The sequence below is a fragment of the Mustelus asterias genome, chromosome 20 (assembly GCF_964213995.1).
Source record: "Mustelus asterias chromosome 20, sMusAst1.hap1.1, whole genome shotgun sequence".
Taxonomy (NCBI): domain Eukaryota; kingdom Metazoa; phylum Chordata; class Chondrichthyes; order Carcharhiniformes; family Triakidae; genus Mustelus; species Mustelus asterias.
In genome coordinates, this window is record NC_135820.1 from 67834149 (window position 1) to 67860062 (window position 25914).

At 41.4% G+C, this 25914-nt stretch overlaps 1 protein-coding gene across 1 annotated transcript in view; it reads left to right on the forward strand.

The window, feature by feature from the left end:
* The first annotated feature begins 209 nt into the window (after window positions 1–209).
* Window positions 210–25914, forward strand: part of LOC144508604 (translocating chain-associated membrane protein 1-like 1) — a 61703-nt gene continuing 35998 nt past the window's right edge. Inside the window, exon 1 of the mRNA XM_078236783.1 lies at window positions 210–545. Coding sequence (XP_078092909.1) covers window positions 426–545 — 120 coding nt within the window. The 5' untranslated portion in view covers window positions 210–425. The remainder of the gene's footprint in view (window positions 546–25914) is intronic.

A 25914-nucleotide genomic window follows, 5' to 3' on the forward strand; every position in this document is an offset into this window, starting at 1 on the left:
GATCTCACCCCCCCCCCCTGATTGGCTGCCACAGGATTGAAACCGGCCGATCCGGTTGGCTGAGCCCCCTGTCAATCAGCGGAGGGGACGGGTCAACGGACCGTTGGTGAAGGGGGCGGGGCAGAGGCCGAGTGGCGCTCGGATTGGCCGGCCCGCCTGTCAATCTACGTGCGTGTGGGCGCAAGGAATGGGCGGGGCGTCAGCGTCGTGCGGTTGTGGGGAGTCGGGCAGCGAAGGAGGCGGCGGTTTGTCTTAACGTCCAGGAGCTTGGGGAGGGGGGAATGTTTATTTCTTTTTAATTCGGAGCCCTGGGTTTTTTTTTACCCACCCCCCCTCCCCTTTCAAAGTTTTGCCTTGTTTACCTTTTTGAGTTTGAAGAGAGAGAGGGAATTACAAAAAAAAAGTAATTTGAGTCGTCAGCCATCATGGGCCTGAGGAAGAAAAGCAAGAACCCTGCCGTCTTCAGTCATGAGTTCGTGATCCAGAACCATGCGGATATCGTGTCGTGCGTCGCAATGGTGATTCTGCTGGGGCTGATGTTCGAGGTAAAGGAGGGCTTGTGAAGAGGGTCAGATTTGAACAGCGGGATTCAGGTGGGGGTGCAGTATGGTCATCTCAGTTGAAATGGGCCAGTTGTGTGTGTGTGTATGTGTGTATATATATACACACACTCCCCAACATCTGCACGGTTTGGAGGGGGATTCACAAGAGGGGGTCTCTCTCACACACGCATTCATCCTCAAGGTCCTCTCTTGTAACCTGCTGTTCAGCACCAAGTGATGGCCACTCTGGTTGAACTTCATAACTGTATTTTGAACATGGGAAACTGTGTGTGTGTTACAGGTTGCATGTTTTATTGTCAATCAGCTTGAGTCGTACTCTTTACTGGCGTTTCAGCTTCAAAATTTAACTTCTGATCAATTCAGAATGTTCACTATAAAGAGTAGCATGGTGGTCAGCACAGCTGCCTCACAGTGCCAGGAACCAGCATTCGATTCCGGGCTTGGATCACTGCCTGTGTAGAGTCTGCATGTTTTCCCTGTGTTTGCATGGGTTTCATCCAGGTGCTCCAGTTTCCTCCCACAGTCTGAAAGATGTGCTGGTTAGGAGCATTGGCTGTGCTAAATTCTCCTTTAGTGTACCCAAACAGGTGGTGACTAGGGGATTTTATTATTGTCGCAAGTAGGCTTACATTAACACTGCAATGAAGTTACTGTGAAAATTCCCTGGTCGCCACTCTGGTTGGTGCCTGTTCTGGCACACTTGGACAGAATTTCACAGTAACGTCATTGCAGTGTTAATGTAAACCTACTTGTGATAAACTAAACTAAAGTGTTCAATGAAACTGAAGAATGCTCTATTATAATGAGCTTCTGTGTTTTTAGCTGTAAAAGTAAATAGTTTTACAACAAAGCATTTACATAGACAATTTGTCCCTTATTGAAGTTATATCATCTAATTTGTCGAGCGTTGTTGATAATGACAGCTTACAATTGCTCACAGGTTGTAAGTTTTCATATGTCTGCAACTCTTGTGAGAATATTTGCAACGCAACTGCCAACATATTGGCAGACAACCTCAGGGACGATTCCCTTTATGTTTTCTTCAGTAAGCTTGATAGAAATTGCTTCAAGCTGTACTGTGCCATTGTGAGTCATATTTTGTCATGGGTATCATGCCCTGAATATATCAGTTGAGATGCCAGACTTTTGACTATTAGTCTTTAGGCAATACTTGTGTCATTTGAATTTCTACCCAGGAACATTTGTCAGCATTTAGTTTATCATATAAGACTACCTGGAAGATATTCTGTTAGGCATTTAGTGCCCAGCCCACCTTTGCTGTGCTTTTATGATCATTGTCCCTGTGGTTGGCATCTTTGCTCCATTTAATTTTTGCAATTTTAATAAAACCACCCAGATGGATGAACTTTTAGTTTTCTATTGTAGTAGCTGAGAGATTAATCTTAGTGCCCTGTTTTATCCTGTCAGCTCTACATGAAAATAAACAATTATTGATCAATATTAGTTGACGTTTATACCGAATTTATTGGATCTAATTGTAGAGTTTTGCTTGTTAGAAACCACATTATGATTTGAATAGACAGTAATTGCAACCTAATCGGGGAATTCAGAATGCAATGGAAATCTTAATTTACAAATTAAGTTTAATGGTAGAAGGATCCTCTTGAAGTTATGCTAACTCTTAATATTTTATTTTGGGAGGTGGGAAGGAGGTGAGTAGTTTGTTAGGAATTGTTTCATATATTAGGTCATTGTCCTGAAACTCCTTTTCTAATAGCACTGTGGATGTATCTACACCACTTGAACTGCAATCAGCCAAGAAGGCAGCTCACCATCAACTGCTTAAGGGCAACTAGGGATGAGTAATATATGTGGCTTTGCCACTGACACACTCCTGTCAAGAAGAATTAAAATAAATACTAAAAAGCACAAACATTTTTGAAAAGAGATGCTAATATGTCATGTTCTTGCTCTTCTCATTTCTCAACTCACGTGGGTTATGGGGTGGCCACAGTTGAATGCTGATTGTCAACTTGGTTCAATGAATTATCTTTGAATAAGAAGGTCATGATCCTGAAGCTCTTTAACTTGAAGAATTTTTAACATGCAAGTGTGTGTGCTCTGACGAAGGGTCATCTAGACTAGAAACGTTGGCTCTACTCTCGCTCCTCAGATGCTGTCAGACCTGCTGAGATTTTCCAGCATTTTTCTGTTTTTGTTTCAGATTCCAGCATAAATATTTTGCATTATCTTGTGTGTGCATGATACTTTTACTGCGAAGAGCAGGGAGTTCTGCCAACATTTACCATCTGTCAGTTAACACACCAAAACAAATTAACTGGTCATTTGTTTATTTGCTTTTTCTGGAACCTTTATTGTGCGCACATCAGCTGTTGTGATTACCTAAAAACTTATGAAGTAACTTAATGACTGTAAAGTGGTTTTCGTATAAAATTCAAGTTCTCCATATAAATGCATATTCATTTTTGTTTGTAAATGGGCTACTTGAATTACTTACTATCAGGTGCTCACTTTTAATGAATGCATCTTAGTTATTTTAGTTCCTTGAGTTTTAAATCAATAGGAAGTTCAAAAATAGAGTCTATTCTAAGAGACAGGATGTGGGAAGTAGTCTTTGTAGCAATGTAGCACGGGTAGTTCCCAACACGCAAACTTCTTTTTGAGGATGTTATAAGATAAAATAATGGCATTTCCAATGATCTAACTCTTGATAAAGCCCTGTGTGAAAACTCAAATAACTTGAACTATAGAACTAGAATGATCATAGTACACCTAACTGCTGTGTAGTTTATTGGGGGGGATGAATTCTTGTTAAGTGAAGTCTAGCTTGAACTTGCATTGTTCATAGATTGTCTGGCTAAAATTTGTTGATGACATAAAGTACGGAGAGCAATAAAGTAAAGAATATAGATGCAGGCAAAGATTTGAATTGACTTTAAAATGAGTTAGACAAGTGGTACGTGTATATGCAAGGACACAAGCAATTGAGGGATGACTAAGAAAATTAGATTCGAAACTCGATCCACTTTTAGTTAAACACACCTACATTCAAATTCACTTGTGCCGGATTTTTCTCTCCTACTGGTGTTTTAGAATCATACACTACCCATTTCTGCTGATAATTGCAAACAGACTATGTTGATTGTATGTGCTGTAATTAGTATCTGGAGACTTGGTTTAGGCATTGCTGGCATGGCCAGCATTATTGTCCATTCCTGTTGGTTTGTGGAAAGTTTTTTTTTCAAAAATGCCCTTTTTGAACCTCTGCAGTCTTTGGTGAAATTGCTCTTTCAGTATTGTTGGGTAGGGAGTTCCAGCATTTTGATACAGCAGTGATGAAAGAATGGTGATATATTTCGAAGTCCGGATGGTATCTAACTTAAGGAACTGTCGCTATACCAGCTGCACATAGCCTATGTGGAGTTTGGGTGACTGCTGACGATGCTGTGGTAGGCTGTTGCAATGCAACAGGTGGTAGTAGTATCGCCTAGCAATGCTAGTGGTACTGGCATTGTGAGGTTAGTGGATGGGGTTCAGTTTTTTGACACTTGTTGCAACTGTATGTTGAAAATGTTCCACTACGTTTCTGACTAGTGCCTTGTAGATGGAAGGCTTTGGGAGTCCAGAAGTAGATTATTCACTGCAACATTCATAGTCTCTGCCCCACAGTATTTTAGTGGCTGGTCTGGTTGAGATTCTGTTGGATGTTGTTAATGGGGGATGCAGTGCTGGCAATATCATTAAAAATCAAGGGGAAATGGTATAGCTATTGGAGAAAGTTGCTTCTTGTGTCTATCATGGTCATAGTGACTCAGTTAATTAAAAACATAATACTTTGTATTAGTGGGACCATATTTGCTGTGTTCAGTTTGATCACTGCACAATAAGATATGCTGAGATTGGGAATGGTGCAAGTTCTGCACCATATTATGATCACAAAGGGCATGATTTATGAAATTTATATTAGGTCAAGGTTTGAATTTAAGAATGGAGACAATAAGTATATTATTTTGAAGCAGAAATTTGTGAAGTAAGTAGAAAGGGTCGAGAGCTTCAAGTTTTTAGGTGTCCAGATCACCAACCTGTCGTGGTCCCCCATGCCGACACTATAGTTAAGAAAGCCCACCAATGCCTCTACTTTCTCAGAAGACTAAGGAAATTTGGCATGTCAGCTACGACTACTCTCTCCAACTTTTACAGATGCACCATAGAAAGCATTCTTTCTGGTTGTATCATAGCTTGGTATGGCTCCTGCTCTGCCCAAGACTGCAAGGCACAACACAAATTTGTGAATGTAGCCCAATCCATCACGCAAACCAGCCTCCCATCCATTGACTCTGTCTACACTTCCCGCTGCCTCGGTAAAGCAGCCAGCATAATTAAGGACCCCACGCACCCTGGACACGCACTCTTCCACCTTCCTTCAGGAAAAAGATACAAATGTCTGAGGTCACGTACCAACCGAGTCAAGAACAGCTTCTTCCCTGCTGCATCAGACTTTTGAATGGACTTAGCTTGCATTAAGTTGATCTTTCTCTACACCCTAGCTATGACTATAACACTACATTCTGCACTCTCTCGTTCCCTTCTCTATGAACAGTATACTTTGCCTTTATAGCGCGCAAGAAACAATACTTTTCACTATATGTTAATACATGTGATAATAATAAATCAAATCAAAACATAAGTATGATCTTTTCTCAAAATGTCAATAAAACTTGCATTTTCTTCAATTTCTGGCAGTTGTTGCTCCTGCCTCAGTCTCTTATGATTTCCCCACTCTTTTCACTTTCTCACGTTATTTACTACGTTTTTTTCAGTTTATTCCATTCTGTTTGATTTCCTTCAAATTCCTGCTTTTTTTCCTGTGATTTGTCATTCATTTGTCTTCCACAGCATAAGCATAAAAAGCTATTTTCACAATTAAAAATACTTATTCATGTCAACAAAAATAAATCTTTGTATAACAAGAATTGTCTAGAATGTTGCCATGGTTCCTGAACTCATGAACCTGCCTCAACATCGTCAATCCCTTTTTAATGGCTACCTGTTGTATATTAGGGTCAACTTGCAAAATCAGACTTTAATGATTCACAACTTACAACACAGTAAAGGAATAGCCGGAAGTGCCGAGAATACTTTCCTCATCACTGATTCCAATATTTATAATGTGCAGCATTTTTGGAAACTTTTGGGTTGGACATGTGGAGTTTATAATGTTTTTTTACAGACATTTATTAGATGTAGGGACCATAATCTACATTTTGCCTGTGAATATTAGCGTGCAGCTTTTGATTAGAAAACTTCCAGTGGAAACTGGAATAACCATATTTATGTATTCTAATACTGTCGGCATAAATAAGCTAACTTCTGATTATCCACTCTTTATGACCAATCTACTTTACAATTTAAACTATAGAATGATATCATGGATCATATTTAAAATGCTGCTGTCTAACTCACTATACTGTACTGATGTTTTTCAAATAAGATATTGCTTCTCAAAATTGTTGTGGAATTTTTAGTGGGCAATTCAGATATATGTATTAGTAACTCTAGATAAAAGACTTGGGATCTGTTCTTTGTATAGAAAGATTTGGAATATTGCCAATTGAATCCACTTTTAAGAAGGGCAAAATGTAGGTTATAGCAGATTGTCTTATTTATTCTGGAAAGTTGACCTATTTTGCATTTTCTTTTGAACACCTTGTGCAACTATAACGATGGAGAAGGAAATATCCTCCAGGGAATTATTTTATAACTGTTGTCTTAGTGACCACACAAAAGAGCAAATTAGAAGATGTGAGTTCTTGCTGTGCACGGAGAAGTCAGTAGGATTCGCTCCCCTGTAATGATGATTGGTGATATCTGCTGGAAAATGTGTGCCTGTTGAATGCTTTATATGGTTAAGTAGGCTGCTGAAGTTTATTGTTTCGGTTGATAAAATGTTGCATTCTGGTGAGATGCTGATGTTTATGAAATGATACCCCAGCTAGAACGGGGCACTTGTGGTGGTGGAAATATGACCAGTAGTTTTTGCAAGTTACCTGTTGCATTGTGTAGTGACTTTGCAGGCTCCATTTTAGGGCACTGCTCACAGTCTTGACACTGCAATTTCAACATAAAATTAAAATTGCTTTTGAATATTGAGGTGAAATCTTTGGCTCTCAAGTGTTCAATTTTCATCTGTTAATGTGTAGAGCATTATCCAGATTCACACACAAGCTGTGGAACATTTTTCAATTTGAGTCTTAATTTATATCTGGGAAGATGATATTAAAGATACAGAATGTATTTTTCTCCAGTTGTCCAGAAAATGAAGAAAGAGTTGCCATGTCACTAAATTTGGTATTTCCATGCTGGGTTCACCTATCAACGTTACATTTTCTGAGAAGTTAAAAGTTGGGTTGCCATTTGTGAGAAACGGTGAAGTGCATGTTTTCAATTGGCTTGTGCAAATTCTGTTTTTCCCTTATCCACTGCAGGTAGTTGAAATGTGTTCCCTCCTCATTACAGTTACTAAAGATATCTCTGTACATGATGTCTATTTATATAACTATGTCTTGAATAGAATTACCTGAAAGGGTTTAAAAATTGTTGATGTTTTATGCACAAACATTTCACTCACTTGAAGTGTTCACCACTGGCCTTGCTTGTTGTTGATCCTTGGCCATGGTCCGCCACTGCTGAAAGGACTGGAGGTTATAGATTTCCTTTTTAATGAATAAAAACTTCCTTACTTTGAAATCTGATGAATTTAATGACATGGGATTCAGCCTTGGTGCATGCTCTTTCCACGTATGATGTACACAGATTGCCCCATGCAGGTAGCCATAGTAAGCCACCTTACTAAAGGTTGAACTAGGGTACTGATAGCTTGAGAAAGTCTTATGAACTCAAGTCTTAGGATTCTGAGAGCTCCTGACCAAAAATGTTGTTAGAGGCATTTGAAAAACCAATGCCGCTGTACAGGGAAACACTATTTTCTTGTAAAGTTTTGATTTTCTTTAATGCTTTATGATGACTGGGTGGCACAGTGGTTGGCATTGCTGCCTTACAGATCCAGGGACCTGGGTTGGGTCACTGTCTGTGTGGAGTTTGCATGTTCTCCCCGTGTCTGTGGGTTTCCTCCCACAGTCCAAAGATGTCTGGGTTAGGTGCATTGGCTGTGCTAAATTGCCACTTAGTGTCCCGGGGTACATAGGTTAGAGGGATGAGGGGGGGTAAATATGTGGGGATATGGGGATACGGCCTAGGTGGGATTGTTGTTGGTGCAGACTCGATGGGCTGAATGACCTCCTTCTGCACTGAATGATGACCCTATTTCCAATATTCGATCTACTGGTGGAACCAGGATGGCAGCCAAAAGGATTTTCATTCTATTTTGAGTCATTTGATTAGTTTTTATTGGTAGATTTGCAGGCTACTCATCCTTGATTTATCTTGTTTGTGCTCAGTAAGTCGTGATTGGAAGTATCACCCCTCCCCTGGTTTGTGGTTGATTTGTGTGTTTTTTACCTGTTAAATTGTGCATAACTATAAATTAAGAAAGCACAAATCCGATGCAAACATTGACACGTACTTTGCCTATCCCTTGACAAACCCATATTAGGTGCAACGTTTTGCATTATTAAGTCCGCAGTGTTAGCAGTAGATGTTTCCAAGTCACAGGCAAAGCCACATTCTGCCCTGCCTACTGAAACAGCATAATGTCTTCCATATTGGCCATCTATATTGCCTCTTCGAGTGAGCTTGGTAGCTCATGCCACATTTATGGGTAATTTTGCCCAATATCTGGTTTACCCCTAAACTTCACTATAAGAGTTTTAATGCATGTATTGAATTCCCTTCCTAACAATACTGGGTGCCCTACAACACATGGACTGCAGTAGTTCAAGAAGGCAGCTCATCTTCTGGGGGGAAATTAGGGATGGACAGTACATCCTGTCTTAGCCAGCAACGCCCACATCCCATGAATTTTAAAAAAAATTCTGACTGACCGAGATGAAAAAATAGTTTAAAGTAGAGGCCATATTGTTTAATGTTTTTTCATGAGCATTACAGAAGTTCTTGTAAAGTGCTTTTTCAAATGCCTTTCTTACAATTTTGACTTCTACATCAAAGTTTACAGTTTCAAAGAATGAGGAAGACTTTTTACAATATTTCACCAACTGTTCTTGGTGTCATAATGAGATTGCAGCTGCTAATATGTGCTGTGTGCCGAGTGATGCTTCCCTAGACTGTGTCCAAGATACTGACAGATGCAACACAAGACTTCATATTGTGTCCATTGCTGTCTAGAAGGATGTGAAGTCATGGGATGTCTGCCGCAGTAACTTTTTTTCAAAAACACCTCTAATGATTTCATTGCATGATCTCTTGGTGATGTGAGTAATGGAGAGTTGAAAGGTACAAGGTTGAGTCATGGGTCTGATAGATTATTTGGGGCAGAAGTTGCTACATTTGATCTTGTCGTCTGCTTGGAGAGGAAATCTCTTCTAGGATTTCACTTCTAGTCATTATCCAGGAAAATGTTCATGATTGTCCCATGGGTTTGTTGTTTAAGCATTCTGTTGATTGAGGGTGTGAAGACAGCTGGCTAAAGTAAACTGTGCAATAGGGTTAAGGGAAAGTCAGTAGAGATGCAATAGTAGACATTTGTGAAGATATTTCGTAACACTCAGCAAAGATACATTCCAGTGAGGACTAAGCGAAGGACGTAAATGTACAATTCTGCAAAAATTAGTGGATGTTTGGAAAGAATTTAAAAACCGGTTAAGAATGACTAAGACTAATGAGAGAGGAATTAGAGTATGAGCAAAAGCTATCTAGAAATATTAAAAATAGGTAGTTAAGAGTTTCTACAGATATTTAAAATGGAAAGAGTAATAAAGTGAATGTTGGCCCTCTATAGAGGGAGTCTGGGGAATTAATAATGGAAAATAAGGAAATAGCAGATGAATTGAACAAATATTTTGCATATGTTTTCATTGTAGTGGATGCTAAGAACATCCCAGAAATAAGTGTTTATCAAGAGGCAAAATAGGAGAAACTTAAAATAACATCCGAGGTATGTTCTTTACTCAGAGAGTGGTTGGGGTGTGGATGGACTGCCTGCAGTGATAGTGGAGTCAGACACTTTAGGAACATATAAGCGGTTATTGGATAGGTACATGGAGCACACCAGGATGATAGGGAGTGGGATAGCTTGATCTTGGTTTCAGATAAAGCTCGGCACAACATTGTGGGCCGAAGGGCCTGTTCTGTGCTGTACTGTTCTATGTTCTATAATCGCCAGGGAAAGAAATACTGAGAAAATTATTAGAACTAAAATCCAACAAGTCACCAGCTCCTGATTGACTTCATCCTAGAGTCTGAAAAGAAGTGACTGCTGAGATAGTCGATGCATTGGTTTCAATTTTCCAAAACTCTAGATTCTGGAAAGGTCCCATCGGATTGGAAAATAGCAAATGTGACTCTTCTATTCAAGAAAGGAGGAAATTACAGGCTGGTTAGCTTAATCTGTCATTTGGAAAATTCAACAATTTGCTTATTAAGGACATTATGGTGGGGTATTTAGAAAATTTCGATAGTGAGCAGAGTCATCAAGGATTAGGGACAGAGAAATCATGTTCAACCTTTTTGAGGAAGTAACCAGCAGGGTGGGCAAGAGGAATCTGTGGATGTGGTGAACTTTCATTTCCACAGTTTGGTCTCCTTTTCTTTAAGAAAGGACATAATTGCATTCAAAGCAGTTCAGATCAACTGATAGGATGAAGGGGTTATCTTGGGAGGAAAGATTGGATAGGTCGGGTCTATATCCATTGGAGTCTAGAAGAATGAATGGCAATCTCAATGAAACATAAGATCCTGAGAGGACTTGATAGGATGGATGCTATCTCCAATGAAGGAGACCTGGAGTTATGGGACACCATTTAAAAATAAGGGGTCTCCCATTTAAGACAGATGGTATTTTTCTGATGGTTGAGAATCTGTGGAATTCTCTTTCCCAGAGAGCAGTGTAGGCAGGGTAATTGAATATTTTTAAGGCTGAGTTAAATGCTTGATTGTCGAAAGTTGATGGGTTTAGTGGGTAAGAAAGAAAGTGGAATTCAGGCCATGGTCAGATCAGCCATGATCTTATTGAGTGGTTGAATAGGTTCGAGGGGCTGAATGGCTTGCTCCTGCTCACGATTTGTATGTATGTCAAAACTGTTATGTGAAAATCAGATTAAGTAAAAAAAAATTAACTCTGGGTAGAGACTTGCGTTCAAAATAAATATGACGTACAACTCCTAATTTTCGTTTGGTAGTAGATAACTTGAGTATTATGCTCTTGAAGCCTTTCACCTTGCACCTCATCAGGGCAGATTTGCAAGAATATCAATTGTAATGGGGACAATAATTTACAGTGCATGAGTGCTGATTGGTTGGCAAGTTGACCCTGATTGGTAGAGGTGTTGCCTTAGTGAATGCACCAGAGGCAGTTGACTGGTTTGAGTTGAAGCAAAAGCTTGCCAGGCAAGTTGGGTGTGGTGAAGGCACTTCCATGGGGACTGAGCCAGGGAATGCTGTCCATAAGACCATAAGACATAGGAGCGGAAGTAAGGCCATTCGGCCCATCGAGTCCACTCCACCATTCAATCATGGTTGATTTCAACTCCATTTACCCGCTCTCTCCCCATAGCCCTTAATTCCTCGAGAAATCAAGAATTTATCAATTTCTGTCTTGAAGACGCTCAACGTCTCGGCCTCCACAGCCCTCTGTGGCAATGAATTCCACAGACCCACCACTCTCTGGCTGAAGAAATTTCTCCTCATCTCTGTTCTAAAGTGACTCCCTTTTATTCTAAGGCTGTGCCCCCGCGTCCTAGTCTCCCCTGTTAATGGAAACAACTTCCCTACGTCCATCCTATCTAAGCCGTTCATTATCTTGTAAGTTTCTATCAGATCTCCCCTCAACCTCCTAAACTCCAATGAATATAATCCCACGATCCTCAGACGTTCATCGTATGTCAGGCCTACCATTCCTGGGATCATCCGTGTGAATCTCCGCTGGACCCGCTCCAGTGCCAGTATGTCCTTCCTGAGGTGTGGGGCCCAAAATTGCTCACAGTACTCCAAATGGGGCCTAACCAGTGCTTTATAAAGCCTCAGAAGTACATCCCTGCTTTTGTATTCCAAGCCTCTTGAGATAAATGACAACATTACATTTGCTTTCTTAATTACGGACTCAACCTGCAAGTTTACCTTTAGAGAATCCTGGACTAGGACTCCCAAGTCCCTTTGCACTTTAGCATTTGTTTAATTGAAAAAGATGCAGTGTGTGAATGTGCGCTTTATAATAGAACTTATCCATTTGTTTCTTTCAGTTTTAATATCAAATTTTAGACAGCTGTTTGTAAATGTGGACTGCAGTAATACTATTAGAACTCTGTCCTTTCACCTCCGTTGTTTGGATTAAAATCCAGTCAAGTCTGAAAAGCTTGAGGTTTTTATCACTGGGCTGCGTGGATCCTAAGAAAGTTGAGCAGTCATTCTTCTTCTTGCTAAGATTCCTGGGTCGTCTTCTAATGTCATAGAAATTGCAACACAATGCACGGAATGCTTGTGCAGGTTATTTTTTCCCTTCCTTTTACTCCCATAGTGAAACACCAAGCACCATCACTGTTCCCCCAATACCCCCAAGGAAAAAAATAATAATCCTCTTGTCCTGCTCCATAATCTATTTTTAAATACAAGCAATCCATTCCATGTTTGTGTGATAAACCACTTAACCTTTGCTCTTGTGCTTTATGCTAATGAAGTCTCTTGTTTCTGATTGTTTGCTGGTAACAATTAGCTACATAATTGCAACAAAGGGTTTGCATGCAACTTGTCCAAAAGAAACCAGTGGATTGTAAAGTCATAATTAGGATTCAAAAACAGCCATGTCAAGCTCATTTAAAAAAAAAGTTAATGCATCTCGTGATTGAATTACAGTCTGGGCCTCACTCCTTGGTGTCCTTAATGTGTACTGTTGCAGGAACAAAATGCTATAAGAAAGCCCCCATTGGTGTGAAATTATGGTTTTGATACTTTCTGGAATCTGCACCTTCATGGAACCTAACATGCTGGTTAGAAATCACAACATATTTTTGATATCCTCAAAGGTTATTAACTAAAAGTTCCATAAATAAACATTGAAAGCAAATGATCTTGGGTGCCAAATACATGCTGTAATCAAATCTTGGGCTGAGGTGATGATTATAAATAACCCGAGTCTTGCTCGGTCGCTTGATATAGTTTGACCCGCCCTATTAAATTGATATGCTTGTGATTCACTCTCAGGTATCCAGTTTTCTACTTTAGCGTAGAGGACTAGATGTCATAAAATGAGTTTTTTTAGCTTGTGTAATTGCGCCAGTACTTTTCCAAATTTCTTCTGTCCAGCTTGAAATAACCTCAAAATGAAGCCAGTGTGTAACTGAATATGAGCGGCAGGATTCAGCAGCTGTCACACGACGAACATATGCGCACAATTTAAATAGAGATGGGAGGAAATCAGTGCTAGCAGTGATTTCTGATCTAGTGTTTATATCAATATTGACATTACCATACCATTTTCTGGCTCTAATGCCCTATTCCTGAGGATATTCAGTTCACTGCCTTTCTCTTCTTCTGTTCCCTTCCAGACAGTGATATCTCCCTCCCTAATAGGAACTCAAGATGATCATGTGTTTTAAACAAAAACATTCCACAGATAAACCGTAATATTTGTTTGGCTTCAGTGGTAATGCTTCAGCCCCTGTTTTAAAAGATTGAGAGTTGAAGTTGCACTTCACAATCTAGGCTGACACTCCAGTATAATACTGAAGTGTATTATTGTGGGAGGTGCTGGTTCTTTGAAAGGTGTTAAAGCAAGCCATTTTCTACTGTAAGAAGTCTCACCACACCAGGTTACTTACTGTGCCTACCCCAGTCCAACACCGGCATCTCCGCATCAATTTCTACTGTGAAAGATTGCATGGCACAATAAAGATTAGGGATTTTCCAATGTATAAATTCCATCTGAAGACAATCAAAATCATTTAAATGGCCATTTGACTTGATGTTCAGATATCCTGTGGTGTTTTTGCTACGTAACCCTGCATTTCTGAATAGTTTGTATATGAAGTGTTTTGAAACGCTGAATGATTAGTTTTGGATTTCTCTATCAATTAGCTGCCACAGACAAGGTGGACCAAGCAGCCCTATTCTGTGTTTTTGTTTCCTATACTTTGGCACTAAAAGTGCAAATCTTTCTGCTTATGAAATTGTCCATTTGTAAATCTTGGCAAGCCTCAGTTGTTGAATATTTGTATACCTGTCCTGTTTACTATACATTTTAAACCAAATGAAAACTTCTTTATACTTGGGAATTTGAGTGCGAAATGATCATTACACAGGTATTGAGTTTTGATAGTGGGATCATATAAGGCCAATCATGCTTTACAGTATCAGATACAATGTAATGGGTAGTCCAACTGGCGCAATTTATCTGGTCATAAGCTTTTTATTCTCCAGATTGCAATTATAGGTATGTATGTGTATATTATGCATCTAAGACTCTTTAATATAAATCATACAAATTCCTGTGTCATACTTAAACCCCAATAACATTAACTTTCATGTACAACAAATTCACTGCACGATGGTAAGTGAATCTTGACATCTGTGTAGTAGGTGGGAACAAAAAACTGACCAGAGTTCAGAATGGCAATGGCAACCATTAATTTTTTTTTAAAAAGCCTTTGAAAGTGGAATAAATTTATAAGCATTTAAATTCTAGTCCATTTTTAAGAGTGTCTAATGAATAAATGCAAGTCAGTGAAGAGTTTATAAAAGATGCCGTAACACTGAATTTTCAAAAATACATTTTAAGGTGCCAGTAAATTGTTAATAAAAGTTGTTTTTAAAAGTTCCCTTGACTCCTTCCCACAAGCGAAGTACATGGTCACATTGGAACAAGGCTGTGTCACATGCACATGTAGGTGAAAAAACAGACTATTTAGCCTGTCTCCTTGCACTTTTGGTCATTTTTTCTGTTCTCAGTTCTCAGAGCGGTGTCTTTGATGTATCTTTGACCTGACTTATTTCATGACTGGTGTCCTTTAACCTGCAGATTGAACCTACTAAGTTCAGGTTGTATTCCTCAGCTACCCACTGGACAAACATTTTTAAAAGATGTATGTGACTTGCCGTTTTAAAAAAAAAATCCTTTCTTATGTAGGTTCTATTGACATTGGGATCTTGGGATGTCGTCATCGGAAAGGCCAGCCTTTATTGCCCATTCCTAATTTTCCTTAAGCAGATGGTGGTGAGCTGCCTTCTTGAATCGCTTCCGACTATGTAGTGTAGATTGACCACAGTGCAAAGTTCCAAGTCCAAGCACAATTCCAAGTCAGGGTAATGTGTATTTTGGAGGGGGCTGGCAGGTGATGTGCCCGTGCTTCTCTGCCATTGTCCTTCTGGGTGGTAGAGAATACAGGTTTGCAAGGTGCTATCAAAGAAGTTTTGATGAGATGCTGCAGTGCATCTTTTATATGGTATATTGTCCACTGGTGGTGGAGGAAATGAATCATTATGGTGGTGGATAGGGTACCTATCTAGTGAGCTGCTTTGTCCTGGATGTTGTTGATCATCTTGAGTGTGATTAGAGTCATTCAGACAAGTGGACAGCATTCCATCACATGCTTGACTTGTGCCTTTGTAGATGGTGGACAGGATTTGGAGAATCAGGAGGTCAGTTACTCGCTTTGGAATTCCCAGCCTCTGACCTGCCCTTGTAACTAGCGTGTTGCACTCATCAGCAAACATTTGGACTTCTAATCTTCCGTGCAACGCAAGCTGGCTGAACCTGGGACACTATTCTGAGGAATGCCTGTAGCAGTGCCTTGGCCTTTGGATGATTAGTCTCAAATAACCACAACCTTTGTGTGAGGTATAACTCCAACTTTGGAGAATCTTCTCCATGGTTCTCATTGAATTCAATCTTGTCAGGGCTTCTGATGCCACACTTGGTCAAATACTATCATGGTGTCAAGGGTGGTCAGTCTCACCTCACCTCTTGGAATTCAGCTCTTTTATCCATGTTTGGACAAAGGCGGGTGAGGTCTGGAGAAGATGGTGGAACCTAAACTGAGCGTCATTGAGCAGGTTGTTGCTGAGTAAATGCTGCTTGCTAGCACTGTCAGTGACACCTTTGATTACTTTTGAGAGTTGACTGGAACGGTAATTGGGCAGATTGGATTTGTCCTGCTTTCTGCTGTCAGGACATACCTGGGCAATTTGCCATATTGTCGGGTCGAGGCTACGCAATTGGATAATGAATACTTCATTCAAATAAAATTGAGGCAGGAAAAGTACTGTTCAAACATTGAAAATATTGTCACGCTCTCTTAATGGCACAGGGGAAATGTATTTCTTGTATAAGAGTACAAGAAATAGGAGCAGGGGTAGAACATTATGGCCTATCAAACCTGGTAAGGAGTCTAACAACAGGTTAAAGTCCAACAGGTTTATTTGGTAGCAAACGCCACTAGCTTTTGGAGCGCTGCTCCTTCGTCAGGTGAGTGGGAGATCTGATGTTTGCTGTTTATGAGCAGATCTCCCACTCACCTGACAAAGGAGCAGCGCTCCGAAAGCTAGTGGCGTTTGCTACCAAATAAACCTGTTGGACTTTAACCTGGTGTTGTTAGACTCCTTACTGTGTTTACCCCAGTCCAACGCCGGCATCCCCACATCATGACTATCAAACCTGCTCAGCCATTCAATGTGACCATGGCTGAACTTGGGCTTTAATTCCATTTCTCCCACCCACTCACCACGGGCGCAATCTTCCCCCAAAAATTCTAAACGTCTGAAAACGGGAGTGTTCCCCACTTTTTTTGAGCAAGTTTGGCACTGCAATTTTCCCACCTTCTGTCAGTTTTTCTGACAACGGAGATTTGCAGTGGAGGGGGGTTGGTGGAGGAGCCTAAGTCCACCAGCGAAGCCGGCGGCAGAGCACTCAGATGCTGTTGCACAGGGCACCCCAATCTATGTGAACTGGGAGACCTTTCTGGGCATGAAGCTGATCTTGCCAGTAAACAGGGCTGGGAAGCTTGCATGAGGCCAAATGGCATGAACCAGATTTTTGGCCTTGCATGCAATGTTACCAGCTTGCCTTGCTGGTCAACTGGTGTGGCAAGCTGGTAAGATCATGCTCCATATCCCTGAGAGTCCAGAAATCTGTCTATCCCAGCCTCATGTTTTCAACACTGGAACATCCACGACTCTCTGGGATAGGAAATTCCAAAGATTTACAGCACTTTGTGTGAAGAAATTTCTCCTCATCTTGGTCCTAAATGATTTGGTCCCCTATCCTGAGACCGGGCCCCTATCATAACATATCCCCTCAGAATTTTGTAGGTTTCAATTGATATTGCCTCTTGTTCTTCTAAACCTCAGAGAATACAAGTCCAATTTATTTTGCCTTCCATCACAGGACAGTCCCTTCATCCAAGGGACCAATCTAGCGAACCTTCACTGTGTGGCATCTAATGAAAGTATATCCTTTCTTCAATAAGGAGAGAAAACTACACACACTACTCCAGACGTGTACCCTGTACAATTGTAGCATGATCTCTTTATTCTTGCACTCCAGGGCCCTTGGAATAAAGGCTAACATGCCATTTGCCTTCCTAATTGCTTGCTGTATCAACATGCTAACGTTTCTGCATTCCTTGGACAAACACACCCAAGTCTCACTTACAAGTTTGTCACCTTCTTAAAAAAAATTCTGCTTTTCTATCCTCTTGATCGAAGTGAATAAACTTCACCTATTCATCTGCCATCTTGTTGCCTACTCATTTAACCCATCCATATGACTTTGCAGTGTGGCCTCCCCACAGGTTACCTTCCCATGTGGCTTGGTATCATCAGCAAACTTAAATATTCTCAAACCTAAATGACTTTTATCTAAGTCATTAATATAGATTGTAAATAGTTGAGGTCCCAGCACTGATTCTTGGCACCATGCCACTATTCACTGCCTGCTAACTTGGAAAAAGTCCTGTTTATGTCCACTCTCTGCTTTCTATCCATTATTTGATCTGTTAACCATACTGAAATACTTCCCCCAACTCGATGAGCACTTATCTTGTATATTAACCTTTTGTTTGGCACCTTATTGAATGCCGTTTGGAAACCTAATTATGCTACATCTACAGGTCCCCCTTTTATCTGCCCTACTGCATCCTCAAAAAATTCTAATAAAATAGGATTTTCCCTTAGTAAATGTATATGTTGATTTATACTGGTCATGCAATTTACATGTACAATCTATGATTTTTGGTTTCAACTGTTCAATTGATAGGTTGCTACAGTGAATTCACACCCCTGAGCGATTGAAGAAAGCATGGCCAAGAGCTCTTGCTTCTACTCGCTATCCAGTTGTCTTTGCCAGGAAATATATATGTATCAACAGGATCAGGCTTGACTATTGTTTTCCCATTTCCCATTGAAACAATCTATCTAAATTTACATGTGCAAATTAAGTATTTGAATGATGTACATGTGTCCTTGGGACCTTCAAGAGGAGGTGTGGAAACTGAAAAAGGATTGCATTTATGCTGTAATGAACAAGGTTCATTACAGCAACTGAACAACGAGGAACACTACAGACAGTTACCCGCAGATCCGACCAAAGAACACATCCGTCAACTCAGCAGACTGATCAAGACCTTTTGATCCGGACCTTCAGAGCACCCTCCGTGCTCTCATCCCACGTACTCCCCGTGTTGAAGATCTCTACTGCCTCCCGAAGATACACAAGGCAAACACACCTGGCCGTCCCATCGTTTCGGGCAATGGGACCCTGTGCAAGAACCTCTCTGGCTACGTTGAGGGCATCCTGAAACCCATTGTACAAAGAACATAGAAAGCCACAGCACAAACAGGCCCTTCGGCCCACAAGTTGCGCTGATCATATCCCTACCTCTAGGCCTATCTATAGCCCTCAATCCCATTAAATCCCATGTACTCATCCAGAAGTCTCTTAAAAGACCCCAACGAGTTTGCCTCCACCACCACCGACGTCAGCCGATTCCACTCACCCACCACCCTCTGAGTGAAAAACTTACCCCTGACATCTCCTCTGTACCTACCCCCCAGCACCTTAAACCTGTGTCCTCTCGTACCAACCATTTCAGCCCTTGGAAATAGCCTCTGAGAGTCTACCCTATCCAGACCTCTCAACATCTTGTAAACCTCTATCAGGTCACCTCTCATCCTTCGTCTCTCCAGGGAGAAGAGACCAAGCTCCCTCAACCTATCCTCATAAGGCATGCCCCCCAATCCAGGCAACATCCTTGTAAATCTTCTCTGCACCCTTTCAATGGCTTCAACATCTTTCCTGTAATGAGGTGACCAGAACTGCGCGCAGTACTCCAAGTGGGGTCTAACCAGGGTCCTATAAAGCTGCAGCATTATCTCCCGACTCCTAAACTCAATCCCTCGATTAATGAAGGCTAGTACGCCGTACGCCTTCTTGACCGCATCCTCCACCTGCGAGGCCGATTTAAGAGTCCTATGGACCCGGACCCCAAGGTCCTTCTGATCCTCTACACTGCTAAGAATGGTACCCTTCATATTATACTGCTGCTTCATCCCATTGGATCTGCCAAAATGGATCACCACACACTTATCCGGGTTGAAGTCCATCTGCCACTTCTCCGCCCAGTCTTGCATTCTATCTATGTCTCGCTGCAACTTCTGACATCCCTCCAAACTATCCACAACACCACCTACCTTGGTGTCGTCAGCAAACTTACCAACCCATCCCTCCACTTCCTCATCCAGGTCATTTATGAAAATGACAAACAGCAAGGGTCCCAGAACAGATCCCTGGGGCACTCCACTGGTCACTGACCTCCATGCAGAGAAAGACCCCTCCACAGCCACTCTCTGCCTTCTGCAGGCAAGCCAGTTCTGGATCCACAAGGCAACAGCCCCTTGGATCCCATGCCCTCTCACTTTCTCAAGAAGTCTTGCATGGGGGACCTTATCGAACGCCTTGCTGAAGTCCATATAGACCACATCCACCGCTCTTCCTTCGTCAATGTGTTTGGTCACATTTTTAAAGAACTCAACCAGGCTCAAAAGAACCCTCAGCTTTTGTCGCGACACTACGGACTTCCGACAGAAACTCAGCACATATGGAGCAGTTGAACCAGGAGCACTCCTCGTCACAATGGATGTCTCGGCACTCTACACCAGCATCCCCCACGACGATGGCATTGCTGCAACTGCCTCAGTACTTGATGCCGACAACTGCCAATCTCCAGATGCAATTTTACAACTCATCCGCTTCATCCTGGACCACAATGTCTTCACCTTCAACAACCAGTTCTTCATCCAGACACACGGAACAGTCATGGGGACCAAATTTGCACCTCAATATGCCAACATCTTCATGTACAGGTTCGAACAAGGTCTCTTCACCGCACAGGACCTTCAACTGATGCTATACACTAGATACATCGATGACATTTTCTTCCTTTGGACTCGTGGTGAAACAACTATATGATGACATCAAGTTCCATCCCACCATTAGACTCACCATGGACTACTCTCTGGAATCGGTTGCAATCTTGGACACGCATCTCCATCAAGGACGATCACCTCAGCACTTCACTGTACCGCAAGCCCATGGATAACCTCACGATGCTCCACTTCTCCAGCTTCCACCCTAAACAGGTTAAAGAAGCCATCCCCTACGGACAAGCCCTCCGTATACACAGGATCTGCTCGGATGAGGAGGATCACAAGAAACACCTCCAGACGCTGAAAGATGCCCTCATAAGAACAGGATATGGCGCTCGACTCATCGATCGACAGTTCCAACCCACCACAGTGAAAAACCGCACCGACCTCCTCAGAAGACGAACACTGGACAGGGCAGACAGAGTACCCTTCGTCGTCCAATACTTCCCCGGAGCGGAGAAGCTACGACATCTTCTCTGGAGCCTTCAACATGTCATTGATGAAGACTAACATCTCGCCAAGGCCATCCCCACACCTCCACTTCTTGCCGTCAAACAACCGCACAACCTCAGACCATTGTCCGCAGCAAACTACCCAGCCTTCAGGAGAACAGTGACCACGATACCACACAACCCTGCCACAGCAACCTCGACGTGCTGGATCATCGAGACGGATGCCATCATCTCACATGAGAACACCATCCACCAGGTACACGGTACATACTCTTGCAACTCGGCCAACGTTGTCTACCTGATATGCTGCAGGAAAGGATGTCTCGAGGCATGGTACATTGGGGAAACCATGCAGACGCTACGACAACAGATGAATGAACACCGCTCGACAATCACCAGGCAGGAGTGTTCTCTTCCTGTTGGGGAACACTTCAGCGGTCACGGGCATTTGGTCTCTGATCTTCGGGTAAGCGTTCTCCAAGGCGGCCTTCACGACACATGACAACGCAGAGTCGCTGAGCAAAGACTGATAGCCAGGTTCCGCACACATGAGGACGGCCTCAACCGGGATCTTGGGTTCATGTCACACTATCTGTAACCCCCACGACTTGCCTGGGCCTGCAAAATCTCACTAACTGTCCTGGCTGGAGACAATACACACCTCTTTAACCTGTGCTTAACCCCCTCTCCACTCACATTGTCTGTACCTTAAAGACTTGATTACCTGTAAAAACTCGCATTCCAATCATTATCTTGTAAATTGAGTTTGTGTCTTTATATGCCCTGTTTGTGAACAGAACTCCCACTCACCTGATGAAGGAGCAGTGCTCCGAAAGCTAATGGCTTGTGCTACCAAATAAATCTGTTGGACTTTAACCTGGTGTTGTGAGACTTCTTACTGTGTTTACCCCAGTCCAACGCCGACATCTCCACGTAATGAACAAAGCCATTAGAATGTTCAAGCCTGTGATTATTACCAAAATAGAGAATGTTTATTTGGGAAGGGAGGGCAAGAGCGAGAGAGCACAATCCTCCCAACAACTCATTTCCCCAACCTCCACCTACACCGCATGTGGCAGAGTCTGCAGATCATGCATTGGACTTATCAGCCCTTTCTGAACCGTCGAAGCAAGTCACCCTTGATCCCAAGGGCCTCCCTAAGATGAAGATTATTTCAATAGAATGAGTTAATTTTACAACAATCTGATGGAAAATATTACTCAATTTGTCTCTGTAGTTATTAACTGATGGAGGGTTGCCTATTTGTAGGTATGAACTTTCAATTGCCAGAGAGGCACTTGAGGGATCTCTCTGGGAGGTGAAAAGGGCCAAATGAAATAATTACTTTTGGTAAACTCCATCTCATCCCTTAATGAGTGTACACAGCTTCCATGAGGAGAGAATTTTACCGTGGGAATGAGCACAGCTTTTGTGTATCCTGTATGACGGTAATGGCAAACATTGTAAAACATATATAGATAATAGAGGTATCTGATTTTATGCTGATGTAGCTATTGCAAAAGGGAGTATGGTGACATCAAGGCTGTAAATGCAATCTGACATACAGGTGAGCTTGCAGCAACCAATTTGAAGCAAGATTGTAACTATTGTCCTTGCAAATGTTTCCAAGCTTGGTGACATTTTTGGAAATTATGGCTGGCAATGGTGTAAGAAAGTGTGATGTTGGATTGGCTGCTTGTCATACATCCTCTTGACTTTGCAATTGAGGAGTGTTTATAGCAGGTAACTGATCCAATATTCTCTGCTTCACATCTGCATTGAAGTTGAAACTTCCAGTGGATGTTCTTCAACTTTTACCTTTTCTGTGTGACGCTAATTCTGATATTACATTGCTTGTTTGTATCTCTGCTTTCCTCCTTTATTCGGTTCTTTTTATCAATGTCATGTCTATCTTACTAAACTCTGCACCAATTGCAAAAATACACTTTTTGGGAGCAAAAATGTCCATTTTGACAATTGAAAGTTATTAAGTCTGCACTGACTCTGACAGAGCATCTTGCCCAGGCCCTCTGCCCTGCCCTAACCCTGTAACCCCACACACCTCCCATGGCTGATCCATCTAACCTACACAGCTTGGGACACAAAGGGGCAATTTAGCATGGCCAATCCACCTAACCTGCACATCTTTGGACTGTGGGAGGAAACTGGAGTACCTGGAGGAAACCCATGCAGACACTAGAAGAATGTGCAAACTCGACACAGTCACCCAAGACCAGAATTGAGCCCAGGTCTCTGGAGCTGTGAGGCAGCAGTGCTAACCACTGTGCCACCTTCTCAAGGGCAATTGGGGATGGGTAATAAATGCTGGCCTAGTCTGTAATGCCCGCATCCTGTAAAATAATACATTAACAAAAATCTCAATCTTATGGCCAGGACTCCTCGTTTATTTACACTGCCACAATCTGACAAACTACCAGGAGAACAAAAGCTATATAGATTTGTTGTTTCTTGTTGAAGAAACTTGTGGATAATCTTTTGAAGGGTAATCAATTATTTCTTCAGCTGGATCAAAGAACTAAAGTGCAAACTATGACTAGTATGATTAACTCTCGAGGCCACTGTATCATCATGTCAGATTCCAACTGAACTGTTATGGTGCATTTAAGATCCACAGTGGTGCCACTTAATTATCTAAAAGATTAGAAATTACAGTACAGGGATCGAATTGACTTCAATGGAGTGATTAAACTATCACCCTTTTGAAAACAAAATCTATATATAATGGGCCATTATTTTCTGTAGGAGTGAATCCAATGGCATCAGCCATGAGATAGATGTGTCCTTGCCCATTTAAATCTGACTGTTTTGTGTAGCATGTTGCTGGAAGTGAAAACTAAAAACAACTGAGGGAAACGGGGTGTCTGGGACCTGAGCAAACAGGACAAGCAACTGTTTTTCTTCACCAGTTAGAATGGAGGTTTGTGAGATAAACAGTCTGAATTGAGAAGAACGTGTGAACTTGCCCACCCAATTCAACGTGAAATCGGAAAGAGAAACAGATTGAGGGGGAGGGAAAAGTTGGAGACAGAAATGAGAAATAATTTATTTAATTTTATATTTGTAAGTACTCCAAACTTAACTCCGCACTTGTAATTAATTTTTGATGCTTAAGTTCATTGGCAGTAATTAACAATGAGAACATTATTAAAAGAATCTCTTGACCAGTCAGTTGCTGCTTAACTCAGCATGTACGGACCTCAAAAGGCTCCACAATAGGCTCCTTGGCTCTTTTTTTTAAAGTGTGTTTTGAATGAGTTTAAAATCTTGCTTCATATATCACTTCAGACCAACATAACTTAGTGTGCAGAGTTTAGAATTTACTGCAAGTATACCAGCTTTCTGCTGCTCAGTGCCTTTCAATAGGGAGCCAGAGCAGGATGTTATTTTCACAAAGCTAATGACCAAGCAGTGCAACTTTTAGATTTGTGCTTTTAATTGTGTCTGCCTCGGCAAGAAAGTACAGTAGCAATAAATAAGTGTATAAAGAACAAAAATATGAAGGTATAAAATACCTTTATAAAATACTTCATAAAATACCAGCTGGAGTGTGGTGTTCAGTTCTGGCTATCATTCTTTTGGAAAGTTGTCAACCCCTTTGAGAAGATGCAGAGGTGATTTAGTAGGTTAATAACATTAGAAATGGGAGCTAGACAATGTCATACAGTTTCCTGAGGATGTATTACAATTCAGCAAGTTCAGAGTTGATGTTTTGCATCAACTCGTGTTCCTGCCCTATCCAGTGTCCTTTTGTTACTAGGTATGAACAGATAGGTAGAAAAGCTGGCATTCTCCTTCCAACGGCAAAGGTTGTGAGAAGATTCAAGGAGAGATGTTCAGTTTTGAAAGACCAAATAAGGAAAAACTGTCCCTATGACAGATGGTTGGTGACCAGATGACACAGATTTGAGGAAATTTGTAAAAGAATCAAAATCAGGCAAGGTTTATTCCGGTGTGCTATTATGACCTGATTTGCACTGTCTGAAGGGATGGCAGAAGCAGATGGAATAGTGACATTTAAAAGAGAATTAGATAAACACTCGAGGGGAAAACTTGAGGACTTTTGGGAAAGAGTAGGGGAACGTGACTAACTGGATAGCTCTATCAAAGAGCTGGCACAAAAGGCTAAATGGCTTCCTTGTGTGCCAAATCTATAAATTCCTGTTGCTGAAATATCATTAAGTTAAATATGCTTTTGAGCATAGCCTGATGTGACTCTAGATTGCTTGTTCATGTGGTGAATTAAGTAGCTTGAGATAAGCCTTGACGTTTGGGTTTCAGGCGCCTGTTTGGTATAAAATGTACTACATTTTGTTCTGCAGCCATGCACTGTTCATTGCTGCATATTTTATTTGGTATCAACAGCAGGATCATGCAACATGTTTATGTTTGCACTCATCATGCAAGTTAAATTCCGAAAGATCACTATTTCAGTATTTAATGCCCCCTTTTCCTGTCAGGTTGTGGTGAATAAACTCTAATTGGATATGACTACATTATTGTATGATACATTGTTATTACTGAGGAAAAACTAGTTTGATGACTGATTTAAGTGTTCCCACATAAGTTATGCAATACTTGAGCTCCTCTTTCAGTGTCTATCAGAAAATCACTGCTGTATATTCTTTAAAGCTTAGTGTAATCCAGTTGTGAAGGTCTAGTGCAGTAGCAAGGAGGATAGCTGATGTACGTAGGTGAGATGACATCCAAATAATTGTGTGTGTCACTGGAAGCACTCTGCAGGTCTCTGTCTAGGGAGAAACTGAATTAACATTTCAGATTGAGCATTCATCAAAACTTTCTTTGTTACTGTTTTTTAGGTTGTGTCCCTAAAAGTCCCTTTTTAATTCTGCGGATGCAAGATCTACTTTCCTTCCTTGAACTCTCCTCTTCCATCCATAAGTTGTACACCTGGAAAATGGTATCATGAACATGGAATCTGTTTTCAAATATGTGCCAGTGATGCTGAGTTTTATATCTTTTTTTTTCTGCTGTACCTTCCAGTTGCTGTCAGCATCAGGTTTTGGATCTGCCAGCACTAAGATTAAAGCCTTTATGTTCACCCCCATGTCAGAGACTCCATATCGTAGGCTCTGATCTTACCCCCTCCTTTCCAATTGAACCAAATGGCATGCAATCTTGATGCTCAACTACTTCATCCTCCACTGAGCTTGAAGAACTGCACCAAGAATGAGAGTATCCCTAGAGTGCAGAGGCTGTTCGGCCCATCAAGTCTGCACTCACTTTCCAAAAGAGCATCATACCTGACAGGAAAGGGAGGCATTAAATAGTGATTTTGCATGACTTATGTAAAAATAAACATGCTGCACGATCCTGCTATTGACACAAATAAA